The 16,650-nt window shown below is 39.1% G+C and overlaps 1 protein-coding gene across 3 annotated transcripts in view; it reads left to right on the top strand.

The window, feature by feature from the left end:
• The window catches only part of fam184ab (family with sequence similarity 184 member Ab), a 148,478-nt gene that overhangs the window by 127,845 nt on the left and 3,983 nt on the right, over positions 1-16,650 (top strand). Inside the window, exons 19-21 of one of the 3 annotated variants that reach the window (XM_044376348.1) lie at positions 8,204-8,321; positions 10,486-10,590; positions 12,446-12,693. In XM_044376348.1, coding sequence (XP_044232283.1) covers positions 8,204-8,321; positions 10,486-10,590; positions 12,446-12,693 — 471 coding nt within the window. Of the gene's footprint in view, positions 1-8,203; positions 8,322-10,485; positions 10,591-12,445; positions 13,531-16,650 lie in introns of those variants that run through there. The other 2 variants (XM_044376349.1, XM_044376351.1) reach the window with 2 other exon arrangements.

The raw sequence follows: 16,650 nt of genomic DNA, 5'->3' as shown, positions 1-16,650 counted from the left end.
CAGAGACAGACAAAAAAAAAAAACAGAGAGAGATAAAGAAACTGCAGCTCATGCCGTGGTGTGTGTGTGTGTGTGTGTGTGTGTGTGTGTGTGTGTGTGTGTGAGTCAGGAGACGTGCAGCAAGCTCGCATCCTCTTCAGAGCTGACCTCCTTTTAGACGGACTCAGCTGAGAGCAAAGCGCCACCTGCTGGACAACAGAACAATTACATCCAAACACAACGTGTGAATGAATCACATGCACTTTTTACTGGTCATTAATAAATCTACAAAGACCTGTCACATTTAAACACAGTGTTACAGACAATATTATGAAAGACTGATAGTTAAACAGGGCCTCATGTACAATGAAAGGACAGCTGGACAGATGTTGGTATGATGGATGGAGAGATTTTAAGATTTTTTTGTATCTTTGTTTGTCTACAAAAAGAGACATTTTGCTAAAATGTATTTTCTCCGTTGCTCTGTTTTGAAGGCATTTCCCCTTCTTTCCATTCTATATTTGCATAAAAACAGTGCAAATATGTCTAGGAGTCTACAGCCATGTAGTAGCTCTGTGAGGCTGTACTGGGCTCAATGCTAACATTAGCATACTAACATGCTCACAATGACAATGCTTGTTGATGCTTAGTAGGTATAATGTTCACTGTGTTCACTATTTTAGTTTAGTGGTTAGGGACAAAAAAATAAATGTGAACACTGTTATGGAATTTTCCATCTTTAGGGGTTACAGGTTGGAGTGACATTGGGTCAAGACGAAGCCTCGAGACGCTGTAATTCTTAATCTCTCCTCGAGACGTCGGTTGTCTGTGATGTTTTGGTGAAAGCAGAAACCTCTCTGATAGAGGGTATATCAGCATTTCCATGGTTACCAAGGTCAGAGGAGGCTTCCCTAAACAATACAGATGGGTGGATGACAGTCAGATGCTCAAACCAAAACTGCTGATATTACACACGTGACACTGTCCCTTGTTTAGAAACTAGTGAACCAATCAGACTAATTTCTCATATTGTAGGCTGATAAAGACGAGGACTCTGACCTTCAGAGGGTAGAACGGAAAGAGACAGCATCAGAGCAAAACACTCTGGTGTTTACTGTTTTTGGTTCTCCACTTGGCCGAGTGCTTTCAATAAACATTTTCAGCATTAAGACATCAAAAGTCTTGTTTGCGCCTTTCTCCACTGCTGACCATCGCTCAAAATATCCACAACAAACACATAACAGTGTTAGATAAAAAGTCAGGTGTACAAAGTGATTACAGTTCATCCTTTTTGGGTCATGAATGTCTGTATCAAATTTAATGGCAATCCATCCAATAGTTGTTGAGGCGTCACACAAAACCACCAATGTCTCATGGTGGCGCTAAAGAACCAAAAAGACACCAAAGTCATTAGAATTCATCCTCTGAGGAGAACAAATGTCTGTAAGAAAACGTATTTCAATTGACCCAATAGTTTGGACCAAAGTAACAGATCAACAGGCAGACCAAGGTTTCCATCCATAGAGCCGTGCCGCTAGTGCTGCTAAATGAAAAAAGTTAAAACCTAAAAGAAGCCATAGTCCTTACAAACAATACTAGTTTTATGTGCAATTTATTGTTTTACAGTTTATGGAGCTAATTTAAGCTCATAGCTAAGATCCAAGATACATGAATGAATGAACGAATACATGAAATTTAGCCACATTACATCAGTGCTAATAGCATGAGAACACTTAGCACTTTCAAGTGGTTTACCAAAACTATCTTTAAAAAAACAATAAAATCTAAGAAAGAATTTAGGTGGGGGGGGGGGGGGGGTGTTAAACTAAAATGTATAATTTAACGTATTATGAGTTTTCCGATGAAAGAGTCACACAATAATATAAGAAAAAATACGATTTCTAATCATTATATTTCATGGTGAAATGTAGTGTTAGAGAGTGGGAACGGGCAAAATCCTATTTTTTCAGTGTTCTAGGTGGTTTTTATTAAGGTTTTACATGATGTATCTGCAAATTGCAGAGTGGACGAAGTGCAAGACACTTTGTTTTATAATATAAAGTATTATACAGATACTTTTCATGCATATTTATGCATATAATGTCCTGGGGACGGGAAAGGCACTGATTCAGCGGAATGGCCCTTATATGTGGTAAATTGCTTGAGTGTGACAGGAGTGAAAACTTTCATCTAAACCTCAATATGAGAGCTGCCTAAATGTCAAGTTGGTAGAAGCTTTAAAAGCACTACCTAGAGTTCAGTACGTCTAATCCACCTTTGTATAAAATCCATCAAATCAGGCAGAGACGTCACCTGTGAGCTCTCTCAGTCTGAGAGGTTCAGCCTGTACTCGACCAAAGAGGCCGAACTTAAAACTAAACTGCAGTGATACAGACTGAACAAGCAGTCAACTAGTTTAGTTTCTGTGTTATTTTGACCAGTTTTCTTAGACAAATCTACTTTAAATGTTCAGAAGTTTTCAGTTTCTGGCAGTTTCTTCACTTTAAAAGAAGCATCTCCGTGACTTCCCCAAGAGATGATCCATTTTATCCCATCTAATTAACTAAAACACAGATCTATCTCAACCATCAGCTCTGTCCTTCCTAATTAATCACTGCAGTGACGCCAGCCAGCCTCATCCCCTCCTCTAAACCCCTCTCCCTAAACAGCCACTGAAAATGCTCCACAGGGATACGAGATATTTTGTATCTGTGTCTTACTGGTTGGTCCTCTGGGACTTAGAAAGCTTGTCTTTGAGTTACAGTTTGTGTTTGTTTGTGTTTTGGTCATTATGCTAACAAAAGACGCAATTTGTATACACATCAGCAATATTTTAGCTTGTACTATGACCACAGAAAATACTTGTGCAGGTGTCTCTTAAAATTGTGAAATATAATTATTGTCAACAGTTTAATCATCACTCTACATCAGTTCACAAAGCATATGAAACTGCAGGTAACCATAGCAACAATACCAGTTCAATCTCACATGGGAAACATCTGCAAGATTAAACATGACTCTCCCCTCAAAGACTCAAAACACCAGTTTCTTCTCGATGGCGCAACCGGAGAGTCAAAATTCATCACGACAAAGAAAATGATGAAAAGTTGGACCTCTGTGTTTAAAAAATTATTGAAACTTAATGTGCCTCCTCCCTGCGGTTTGGAGGAATCTCATACGGATGGAGTACTGTGCCAATGTGTACTGTGCACAAATCACACGGCTCTTTAAAAGATGGAGCCGTCTCTGGAGTGAGTAGATAATACTGTGCTGCTTGGCGGTAACAGTCTTTATACCAATAGTAAATTCTTGTTAAAGTGTGTGTCTTGTTGTTAATATAGGACATACAGTATCAAAGCTTCTTTATAGTCACTGTGATCTTTTTCAACTTCCTTTCTTTTTCCTTCTAGCTGTCTTCTTTTGACTTCCACCACTTTTTTTCTTTGATAATTATCCCCAAATGGATTATGTGCATGATCATGCAATATAAGTTTTCTATGATAAGAGAACTAATATCTTATCAGGGGACAGTTCCACATTCAGTATTGTCCATTATTTATATACCTCAGTTTGCTTCATCATACTTATAAGATAGCAATTTAATCACAGGAAAAAAGGGGAAAGTGTTTTTAAATCTTCATACATATTTGATGTAAACGGTAAATGGACTGCACTTATATGGCGCCTTTCTAGTCTTCCGACCACTCAAAGCGCTTTACACTGAATGCCAACATTCACCCATTCACACTGATGGCAGGAGCTGCTATGCAAGGTGCCAAACTGCTCATCAGGAGGAGAATCTAATGCATTCACACACAAATACACACACACACAGGTACACACAGGGACGGAGAGCAGCCCCGAGTCCGAGGACCGCAGGCTTCGGGAAGGTGTGTGTTGGTGGAGGAGGCCCGAAAGGTACTGGGGGGGCCAGGGAGTGGAGGGATTTGTAGGTGAGGAGGAGGAGGAGGTGTTTGTAGGAGATGCGGTATTTCACAGGGAGCCAGTGTAGGTGAATGAGAGTGGGGGTGATGTGCTGCCAGGGTTTGGTGTGGGTAAGAACCCTGGCAGCTGAGTTCTGGACATATTGGAGCCTGTCCAGGGTTTTACTGGGTATCCCGAACAGGACTCCATCGCAGTAGTCCAGATGATTTGAGATGAAGCCATGGATCAAGGTCTCGGCAACAATGTTTGAGAGTGACGGCCGGAGTCACATGTTCTTGAGGTGGAAAAAGGCAGATTTGGTGACGGATTTGATGTGTGACTGGAACGAGAGGGTAGAGTCCAGAGTGACGCCCAGGTTCTTGCCCAAGGACACTCCGACATCTGGACTGGAGGAGCCGGGGATCAAACTGCTGATCTTCCAATTAGTGGACGACCTGCTCTTCCTCCTGATCCACTGCCGCCCAACAATGATGATGTTTATTTGTTGTCTTTAAGTCATGGTTAGGTCATGGTTGACAAGAAGTAAAATAAAGAAAATTGCCATACTGATCCTTTAAGCTACGACCCTTTACATGTGGCTACACGATGAGATGAGAGTAGGTGGATAACAGCGGTCTGTAGTGTGTGGTACAGGTTGTTAGTAGGATCAGAGGTAGTCTGTAGCAGGGGTGACGAAGATGCTGTCGCCCATTAAAAATACTGAAAACCAACCTCTAAAAGTACCTTTGAGGTCAGTGTTCTGGGTGCAAAAGGGGACAGTTATTTTTTAAAGTAAAACAGTGAACCTGCTCATTCTGCCAGTAACAGCAGCATCAGTAATGAGAGAAAATGTCAAGACACAACCACAAGGTAGTGAAGATAACAGAAGCTTTGACCCAACATTTTCTCTCAACCATCGGTCATTGTCAGTTTTTGATATTATGGGATTTTAGCGCCTCACAGTCCAACTATAAGTCATCATCTTTTTACAACTGCCTCCTTTACCAAAGGTGAATTACTTCCAGAAAAAAACACATTAACACCTTGTTGTAGCTTTACTGCTGACATTTGGAGCCATAGTGTCTGTCTTCTTATCAGCTTAACCATGCAGTGGACAGCTGTAGACTTTTCTCATCTGCAGGTTTTTCTTTGAAAACACAATTGACTGAGCAACTTCAAACTTTAGTTATTCTGAAACACTCTGCTGTTGTGATCATTGTGAAACCCCAGAATATGATAAAGACCAGGGGTGACACTGCACTCCCTTTGCTTCTCATGTGTCACTGACACTCCAGCTGGCCGTGACGGAGGATATTCCTGCTCAGTGAAGGGTTGCTGATGCTGTGGCAGTGAGGCGTAAAAATGTTGGGCACCCAAACATTTGGCCTCAGCATGCTCCTGCCCAGAGGACGTTCAGCTACAGTTCAACCAGACACTGCTAAGACTATAAGGGATGAGAATTGATAAGATTTTATTGATACCAATGCCGTTATCGATTCTGCTTATCGGTCCGATTCTTTATCGATTCCTGATCAGTTTTTTTGTGTGGAAAGAAGTAGGCCTAAACAAGTTTTCAGTGTCAACACATCTGTTTTATCATACCTTTGCTCAATTTTAGGAGTGAACTCAACAAGATGCTTTTTCCTACTGTCACTGTATGACTGACTGTTAAAGGACGGGTTCACGGTTGTCCAAGTCTGTCCTAAACCAACAGTCACGTGCTCAAATGAACATTAACACACGTTTTTCTTGCTGTAATCATTCCTCCTGAAAAATCCACAGTCCTCCTTCTGTGCCAAAAAATATATTTAAAAAGTTATTTGAAGATAATTTTAGGCTACAGCCATCCAAATAACTCAAATCAATTCAACATCTTTTAAAGTTACAGTGTTTTTAGTGCCAAAGTGCCTCTTTTTCTTATTAGCTTTCCACAGCGACTGAACAGGAAAAAACTGTCTGTCGAGACATACAGAGGAATCTTTTTGCTAAAAAGACTAACTGTGGACGGTATCCACTTTATTTGACTAGCTCAGACTGCTTCAGCCTTATAATAAACTTCAAAATACACTTTTCCTCAGCACTTTCATCAACCTTGTTCTCCAGCCGCAGCAGGAAGCTTTTTATTTATTTATTTTTTTCAGTGAAAAAATGTGTTCTAACCGTCCAGCACCAAACAGCAGGCAAAGTTAGCAACAAGCTGGTGAACATAGTGGAGCCTTTAGTGGCTAATGAGCCAGATATTTCCCTCAGGACGTGGTGAGACCAACACAAGGATAAAAAGAAAGAAAATATTGGACTTATGAACTCATTAATGTTGCTTTAAATAAATAATTATATATAATAATAAATAATTATTGTACATATACTGTAGCATAGCAGCCATAATTAAGCTAAAGTATTCCCTTATCTTTGCCATGTAACAACCGTTCCTTGTCAAACAGCGACACTGCCAGAGCTGCAGAAAATCTTTGACAAACAGGTGCATGAGGTACATAACAAATCAGCTATCAGAAGCTCACAGCAGCAGACAGTATATCTGATGAAACTGCAGATCAGCATGTATCAGTATGACTGAGCAGAGCTCCAGCAGCTGCTGCCGTCCAGCAGCAGACATTCCTCGGAGAAACCTCCGTTTATCATGACGACAAGCTGCTCTGGTACTTTAACAAAAGTGTGATTTCACACTGTGGCATAAAAGTCACAAAGAAACCTCTCAGTGCCGCCTTGCGCTGCGGCAGTGTGAGAAGTGAAAGGCTGTTTAGCTCACTGTCCCGTAAGGTATTGATTAAACTACAAACAGGCTCACAGCTGAACATGCAGAGAATTGTTTGACCAAAAGAACCACTTAGATTTCCTGAGAAAGCCTTGTCTGTACAGCCTGTTTCATGTTTAATTGTACAGTATTTTGTGTTTTATGGAAACATTGTTACAGAGGACATTTTTGCCTGTTGTTGTTTGATTTGAACTCTCATGTTGTAATTCTTAAGACAGAGGAGTGAATACAACAATTTCTTAAAATAAATTAAAGCTGGGGACCTCGCACTCTGGCCCGTCGGGATCAGATCATTTTGCTTTTTAAAAATGATAGAGATAGTGTTTGTTCGGGGTCCAAAATTGGGGCAAAGTCTCATTTTGAAAGGCTGATTGCGAACTTCCTGTTGGATTTAGGTCAGGGGTGTCAGCATATTGTTCATAGGTCTTGATGAGACAAAAATTGAGTTTTGGTTTGATCTCTCTACGACATTCCTACAGGCTGTGACGACCATTTTTGTTACATAGGTGGTGCTAGAGAGCACATTTTGGCACTTTAGGGGTTAATTTTTACATTTTATCAAATTTTTCACCAGACCTGATGTGGTGAGTTTTTGAACATGTTTAGGGGGTCAAATTTAGGGTTTAAGTGGCGGATTAATAAAGAAAGAAGAAAGAAAGAAAGAAACAGAACGGATACAAGAGGGTTTTCACCCCTTTAAGGCTCAGGCCCTAAAAAAACTTGTGCAGTAGTGCAATAGTTGTGCTACTGTCACAGAATGGAGGCTTTTAAGGGCTTTTTTGTTTGAAAATGAGTCATTTTCCAGCCAACAGTGTCATTACTGAACGATTGGTTGTTTTGCTCTGAAGAATATTTCACTCAGCTAAAGTCATTCTGCTCCTGAATGTTTCACGTGTTGCATGAGGTAAAATGTCACAGGATGTAAAATGAATCCAAGGTTTTTACACAAGTGGTGATTTCTCTAAAGGCCAGTAGGAAAATAACAAAAATTCATTATAACGTTGTGAAAGTTCTCATAACTCACAGAGCCGAAACAACCTCCGGAGGAACTGGGCCGCTCTGTTTTTGATTTGAACGTACAAACTTGTTAATGGTTTTTGTGATGAGAAGTGGAGAGGAGGAGACCGGAGGACAATTACTGTTTTATTGATCAAAAGCTAATGAAAACGGAAAGCCTATGAATCACTCATCTTTTTACTCCTTGTGATACTCGCGTTTAATTCTCTTAACTCATGTATTTGTCCATCAAAACTGATCCAATGAGTTTACTGTACTTGGCTCAACTCCTGCTCTTTTTTGATGTTTAATTGGTGTTTGATGTTGTATATTTGACAGTGATGAAACTGTACAAACGACCTGGTTGGATCATGTTTCAAAGTTCAACAACTTTTTTTCCTCAGGAAGAAGTTTTGAGTGCTTGACTATCACATTTATATGTCTAAGCCTGAATGGTGGTCAGCGGATCTCTTGTACAGTTGAAAAAGCAGAATATTTATGGGTTGTTTTTTTTTGTCTCTCATCACACAGGCTGGAAGGAACAGAAGAGAAGTTCAGGAACAGGGAGAGTCGTCCTGAAGATCTGCAGATCATCGCTGAGCTGAAGGACATGGTCTCTGAGAGAGAATCTCTAGTCAAGAAACTGGTGGTAAGTAATGCTAAACTATAGGAAGTGTAAAAGAAACTACTCTCAGATGTAGTAACCAGATTGGGAAGATACAACCTTTTGTCACGTTTGTATCCTGCCAAATAGTTGTTCAGTTAGAGTTTCCCAAGTCAAACAGATTTTCATGTTTGTCTATTCATTGGAATGATCGATGCAACGAAACTAAAGCATCTTCTCGAGATCCACGAAAGAGATAAATGGCCTTATGTCATAATCTGTTTGAAATGATAAAAAGAGTATTGAAGAATTTAATTTAATCTTTATGATATCAGGTACTGTCATTGTGATTGAGATTCTTTGTCAAGAGAGACCTGATAACAAAAAAACATTCATATTCAGACAAATACAAAACCAGCAAACAGAAACAATACAACTACTGTGAGGCCGGACAGGCACAATCAACAATGAATAAATAAAAACAGTTGCAAGAGTCATAAAAAACATCAGATATAAAGCTTTAAAATATCCAATAGGTATGAAATACTCTAGTTTGAGGGGAGTTTGCAGTTCTGAAACCTGTTCTGCCATCATCAGTGTGTACATAAGGTGTATCTAAGGTTAAGTAGTTATTGGATTGTGTGCTGTAGATACGAGATTAAAATTGAAGAGATGTGAGGTAGTGTGGAAGCTTTGTAGATGAACAACATGAGATGGTTATTTATTCTTGTCTGTAAGGAAGTCCATCCAACCTTGTGATACAGAGAACAATGAGAAGGGTGAAATTTGTCATTAGTGATAAAGCGTAATGATGAACAGAGTTTAGCCGCTGAAGTGATGATGGCGCAGCAGGACAGTACAGAACATCTCTATAATCAGGTGCAGACATTAAAGTCGACTGTGCAATAGTTTTACGTTTTGAAAAAGTGAGCAGGAGAAACAACCACAACATGTTTTTACATCTCCATCCAGGCTAGCTGTTTCCTCCTGCTTTATGCTAAGCTAGGCTAAGCTAATCACCTCCTGGCTGTAGCTCTGTACTTAACAAACAGACATGAGAGTGGTATTGATCTTCACATCTAACCTCCAGCAAGAAAGCACATTTCCTAATATGTCAAACTATTCCTTTAACCTTTACAGACAGACTTGGAATAACTTCAGAGAATTGACCGAGTTCAATAGTTTAAAATGTTTAAGAATCTGATAGTATTCTTGTGACATACAAATTTTAGTGTCATCCATTTATTCACTCAAAGTCTCTAAGATGTTTGGGAATATTTGATGTTTCCAGGTGTTAGAATAATACAGTAGATTGAGATACTTCATTAATGATGCAACCAGAGGAAGAGATGCTATTGAGAATAAGACAGGACCCAGGATACAGCCTTGAGGCACACCGCATTTGTTCAGGGTGTTTCATAAAGGCAACAGGAGAAAATGTAATGACCAACCAATTTTAAATCACTCAATTAATTAGAGATCAAGGATGCAATCAGTCCAACAACCAGTAACATCTCAAACTATGCTATTTACTTGTCCAAAGGATACTTAGATATAGATGACATTTATTGTTATTTGCCTTTCAGGGCTTCTGTGTGCTATCTGCAACTGTGTATGGATCAATAAAATGGAGAAAGACTATAGAATTTCAAGTTTGTAATTACATATCATTAAAAGCCTTATTTAAAGGCTTGTTCCGTTGGACAAGGTATGGCGTACTCTCTGTCTTTCAGACAGGTTGAGATCCAATGTGCCTCACCTCATTAACGCAGTGATTTTCATTGGGTTTGTCAGGGACACAGCTGACAATAACACAAGGCTACAGCAGTTCCACTACACTAATCACATGAAGGTGACTTTATAAATCAGCTTATATTTTCCATGGTGTAGTGAGTTTGCCATTGAGGTTTCTGAGTCATGAGTCTGTGTCTGAGATCCACCGTCTGCAGCCATTATGAGGTAAAAAGTTGACACCAGAGGGCTAAAAAGGTGATTCACTAGTCCAGAATCTGTATAGAAAGAATAATTTAAGAGGTATATGACGGGTAAAATGGTTAGAATTAATGTTTTGAAGCAGTATTCAATGACAGCTTGAAAGTGCGGTGTCAAGTACGAGCCTCTAAAATAGTTCTAAAACTCATTAAATGTGTAATATTGAGTCTTTTCACAGCCCGACTGTCTGTCAGTTAATTGTTTTTTTTTCCACCAGGACGATAAGAAGTTCTACCAGCTGGAACTGGTCAACAGAGAGACCAACTTCAACAAAGTGTTCAACGCCAGTCCTAATGTAGGAGTTATCAACCCGCTTATAAAGGTAGGACCTGATATCCTGATATCCACCACACACAGGGGTCCTCTAACAAAGCAAAGATGATATCCACTCCATCTCATTTCATATCTATCGGAGGAACAATCAGTACTGAAGTTCAGAGTTTTAAAAAAAGGTACTGTTGAATTGTAACAGCCATAAATCATAACCACAGTCATTTTCAAATATTACTTTAATTGCTGTTAACAAATGAGACCATTTCTGAGGAGACTGTCAGCTTTTTACTTTTCAAGGTTGAACTGAGCAGGAAGTCTGCTGCACTCTTTAATGCCTCAACGAGACAGAAGGAAGTTGTTTTACAGAAAAAGACAGTAATAAAGTAAAAGGTCGATGGAAAAATCTATTTTAACAAGTTTATTCTCTTCTGTAAAAAGGACGTCAAGGACAGTGAAAAGTGTTTTTTGTTTTTTGAAAAATAATAGCGCCACTGGTACTGTAGGAGATGGAGGCTGCAGCTGTACCCACCAAGGTCTCACTTGTTTATAGCAATTAAACAATTAAAACAGTTCAAAAAACTCAGTGCACCTCCAAATTATAATCATAAGTTACTTTAACTGCTGTTATAATGTTTGTAGAAGTGAAATGAGCTTCAACTTTCATGAAAAGGACCTACAAGTGAAGGCAACATCGATGCATTACAGGGACCAAATCCATTGACCGCATACTGTAAAATCAACTTTAATCCATGAATTTATATTTAATTAGAGAGTTACAGTATCCCATAGAGTGCTGTGGGTCACTGAAATTATGACATTTCATCTCAAAAGCAAAAGGGCACTACTGCTTTTTTGTAAGTCAACCAAATCGGAAAGTTTAATTCCAAAAATATGTAATTTTATATGCTTTAAAGCCCCTGAAAATCTGAATTATAGTGAGGTATTTCTCTACAACCGAATATTACATATTTATGATGAAATAAGGAATAATCAAAGTTTAAATTCAGCAAAAAAATCTCATAAGTTATTATTTAATAAAACTCAGCTAATCTAATTTATCAGGACTTGGATGTAGTTTGGTGAGACATGATTGACAGTCATCAGATCTGGATTCAATTATTATTAAATCCAGATTGGTGCAGGGAAGGAAGTGACATCGTGTTTTTGCCAGCTGAGTTCCACCCACTTCAAACCAGTGATAAGAGGATAGAAAAAACAAAAAATACAGGAAAATCCCTCAAGAGAAAAAAAAAAACAAAACAGTTGCAACTCTTCATCACTCACAATAAGATTTCAGGGCCTTTAAAGCTGCGAGTGCACCTGGATAACATGATATTTCATCTCTCACAGTATGTCTGGTCCCCGCTGCATGGTCAATATATACCTGTTCATCGGGTTCTATAACTTCCAGTATTTTTGTTGTTGCTGTTATATGTATTTTTCCACATACAGTATCTGTGTATGTGATGTGTTTCACCGTGTACTGTGTGGTTTTTTTTGTTTGTTTGTTTTATTCGTAAATATCGAGTGATTCTTCCACCCTGTTCGATTTGTTCTTCCTGACTTTTTTTCTCCAGCTTTCCTTTGCTTTCCAAGCCATTTGTTAGTGTGAGATGTTTCCTGCTTTGACACATCTCTTCTCATCTGAACTTCCATGCTGCTCAGAGTGACTGAGTGATGCCAGTCTTCAGATATGATGAGTCCATGATGATCCAGTTAGCACGCTGATCTTTTTCTGTCTCTCACCGGCTGGACTGTTAAAACCTTTAGAGCTCTCCCTGTACTCCATCCTTTTTTTCCTCCATTCCTTCTTATCTTTTGTTATTATTTTGTTTTAAACTTCCCTTTTTTCTCCTTTTTTGACCCCCGTGCCCCTCCTTTTCCCTCTTTTTTTTTCTGTATAGCAAAAGAGAAAGAATGAGAAAACAGCAGCCAGCAGATTCAGCAGCTCTCCCAATCTCAGGGCTCTGGAGGCAGCAGGCATGGGCGTGGCGGGTACAGGAAGTGGGCATCCCCCACAGCCGCCCCCACCCCCAGCCCAGCCCAGCCGCCTAGAGCCCATCCCCAACTCCCCCCTCCACCACCTTGAGCTCAACTCCAACAAACCTCTTCCCCCGCCGACCCCTCCCACCGAACCCAAGAAATTCATGAGGTGAGACCTTTTCAGCCCCAACGGGCAGCAGCTGGTCAATCCACGCATCAGTCATCCAATCACAGACCTCTGATTAATTGGAAAATCCTGCGGGTTAAAGAGGTTTAAAGCACTTTTACTTATTCGACTCATATTTGAGTCAAACCTTGAATGTAAAAGCTATATTTTAGGCGGTGTGTTCTTTCACAAAAGCCTCAAAATAGAAATAAAAAAAAAACAAAGCCAAGTCTCGCCCTTTCATAAACCATAAGGAGCATGAAATCATCATCATCACGAGCTGCAGAGTGTAAAATAAGACGCTCTAATGTGTTGTAATTGACCGTTCGCTAATCCCACCGTTGTTACGCCTGTCAAGCTTTCCGTTCTCGCACAGTACAAATGCAGTTTACTAGGATAATATTGGAAAATTTAGCACTCAAAATTAAGCTAGCTTCTTATTTCCTGCTGTTGATTCTGTTTGCTAAAATCTCAACTGTTAAAAGCAAAGTTGATCAGCTTGAGCTAACTGGCTAATTAAGCTAACATTAGCCCCATATGTTGGTTGAAATAAAGGAGCAGCATTGTTCTTACACTGCAGTATAGAGCTAGTTAGTCCTGGTGTTATAAATGTGATCAGGAAGACTGTATCCGACTGTTCTGTCAGAATGAAATAATTGTCTGTTTCCATTTTAAAGAATAAAGGCTTTCAGGATGAAGACTAACCAGTGTCTAGCTGAGGTAGTAGCAGTATAAACTGAGCTGCTTGTGGATAAGGCTTTAACATAATCCCACAAAAATACAGAGTATGAAATTCCTTTGGGAGTGACGCTAGGTTTTTAACTTCATTGTGGAGTGAGGCAAAAAGAAGAAACCACCGTTCACTACTCTTTAAATGTAGAGTATTGATCTTACTAAAGTCCCAAACACACTGAAATGTGGAGAAATCCAAAGCTTGACAGGTCGGTCATACAGTCGCTAAACTGTTACTGCAGCACACTTGAACTCCGAGACATCAGCGGCATCACAGGTCTTTTAATTAAAGTGATAAATACCTAGAAATTAACATTATAACCAGAACATTAACAGACGAGTCCCATATGCGACTGAAGCTTCAAAGAATGGCCTTGGAATGCAAAAGAGGCATGTTTTTTTTTTTAATTTTTAATTTTTAATTTTTTTTTTTTCCTTACCACGACTGTGTGTCCGTCAGTCTGAACATGTGAACAGTGTGCATGTCGACAGCTGTCCGTCTTTTCTGTTCTCATGGATTTAAAGGTTATCTTCTGTTCAGGAAGTTATACGACTCGTTGTGTTAATATCTGTCGTGGTTGTGTAGTGTTCGTCATTTTGGTGATTCTGTTTCTTCCGTTCTCATCTTCATCTAAATCTCAGCATGTTTGCACAAGCTGCACTTTTTTTTCCTCAACTTGAAATGGGATTGACTATTTTTGTACAAAGTAAATACTGTAAACTGTTGTGTCGTGAATTTCTAATGAAGTAGATATTGTCTTTTGCTATCATGGACTGTCTCCTCTGTGTGTGGTGCTGTTTACTACTTACTCTATGGTCCAATAAAATGCTTCTCTTGTTTCTCGATCATGGCTGTGATTGCTCACTGTGGCGTGAACAGATATGATGATAAATTATGTAACATGCCTATCACATGGATACATGCGATGTGTGTGTTTGCATGCCAAGAAATGTGTTTTAAAAGCACTCATATTCAGGTTTATAGCATGTGTGAGTGTGCGGGTGTGTGTGAGCATGTTATTTTTTTATCCATCTTCCTGCATGCTCTGCTGCTGTTCATGTAAAGAATGAGATGGAGGGGGAGGGGGGGGGGGGCTGCTATGTAAAAGCTTGGGGTAACCCTCTATTATCATGGGACCCACCACTTGCTGTTACAAAATGCACACACACAGGTTGTCTTTGAGGTGATTGTGACTTTCTGCCGAATCAAAAACACACCTCAAGGAGCACCAGCAGTACACAAACACACACAACAGAGCTGAGCACTGACAGTATGAGGTCAGATATTATAGATGTGCTTTGAAATGTTTCCAGACTCCTTTAAACGATTTGTCTCTGCTCTCCCGGCACACTCTTTGTTCTTGACAAGCGCTGATTCTTCTGATCAACAAAATTGTACATTTGACCCCTTTTTTAAATCTTTGGGTCTTATAAATATGCACATATTTAACCCTTGAAGAGAGACTTTCCTTAGAAAACAAACCTTCAAGCCAAACTGAATAATATACTTAATAGTGAGGAACCCAATAAAATCATTATTAGACTGTTAATCTTTGACTTGCACCTTTTTGACATGTTTAAACACTGATGAAACTGGTGAACATGAGGACTGATGACAATATGATTGATCATGCAGACAGAAAAGATGAATGTATGAAACAGGAAAAATAGCTTCAAAAACATCTTGTCATGGTGTTGAACAGAGCTCATGATGGGAACTAGTAAAGACTCGTTTTAATGTACAATTTAAACATTGTGCATAAATATTGAGATTTGTATGGACATGGTCACTATATTATGGTAAGAAAACACTAGTTTTATACACCTTTCTGTTTGCAATGTCTAGACAAACCTTTTTTTGTTTCCTGTGAATTAAATCAGAACATTTATACAAACTATTAAGATCAACCTTTAAAGGAATGTACTCTGATCGTTGACGTTGGTGCTAAAATATCACCTATAGATGGTTTGTTCTGGTGCTTCGTGTCAACACTTTAGTATCCACTATGTTGAATGACCTGCAGGGCTGGATGTAGGATCTCCATACTTCTTGAGAACCGACTGAAATGTGTTTGTTGCACGGTGCATCAAAAACCATCAAGTATCAGAAAGCTGCCGTTGAATATCTGGTCAGACTTCTGTTTAACACTCTGTTAGAAAGATCAGGTTTAGGTTTAAAACATATCAGACTTCGTCAGGAACAGAACAATAGAGTCCTGATCTTATTCCCATCATTGTCAGTGGAGTTTTCACAGACCATCAACCATTCAACAAATTGGGGACAAGAGTTCACTGACATGAAGAAATATCACAACACAAGCAACGAATGTAGACAAATGGATCCCAAGAACAAGGAGTCAACAAAATGTTCTTATGAGAGACATGAAAAACAAATCAAGATGCCGTTAGATATTTAAATGACTGTAAATCACTATCATGAGCAACACGTACTCATACCGAAACGACAGAACATGTATATTTCCAATGACTCCCAAAATGAGCTATATGAGAGTTTTTAGCGTCCTCTAGAGGACAGATGGGGGGTTAAGTTTAGGCATAAAAACCACTTGGTTAAAGTCGGGGAAAGATCACGGTTTGGACACCTGAGCTGCGGCGTCTTTCGGAGGGAAAGACACTTGTTTGGAATTTTTGCTTTTTTGCTATCTTGATAACTACCCATCCATCCCTCCTACCCGCCTCCTCCTGATAACGAAGTCACCGTACATTGACGTCACCTGAACTGCGTCATTTCCCCAGGTCATAATTACAACGGCCGCTAGATGGCTTAAACGTAACCATAAGTCGTTTTTGCCGACCTGAATTTTCAACCTATACTGTTGTTTTTTCTTGTGAGGACAAGATTTTAGATATAATATTTTATATATTGTGTATTTTATATTTTAGAGTAAAATCATTTTGGGTACAAACTTAAGATTGATGCCTGTGAGAATTTGACTTCTTTTCTTAAATATAAAAAGGAAAAAAAATCTATATTCCTAAAAGAGAGGAATCAAAAAAAGTATTGTTTTGGTATGAAAACTTATAGAGAAACTTCAAATGATAGCAGGCCATTAAAAGTCTGAAAATTAGAACTTTTAGTGACTAATGCTACATTCTCATTGTACATGAGATGCTGATACAGGTCTTATGTAAAGGATTGAAGAAGGTGAAGTTTAGCACCAGCATCAACTACTTTTATTTAGTTTTTTACTCATGACGATGCAAATT

Source organism: Thunnus albacares, chromosome 16, assembly GCF_914725855.1.
Source record: "Thunnus albacares chromosome 16, fThuAlb1.1, whole genome shotgun sequence".
Taxonomy (NCBI): Eukaryota; Metazoa; Chordata; class Actinopteri; order Scombriformes; family Scombridae; genus Thunnus; species Thunnus albacares.
The sequence above is the reverse complement of the archived record's forward strand: the minus strand, read 5'-3'. Positions and strand labels throughout refer to the sequence as shown.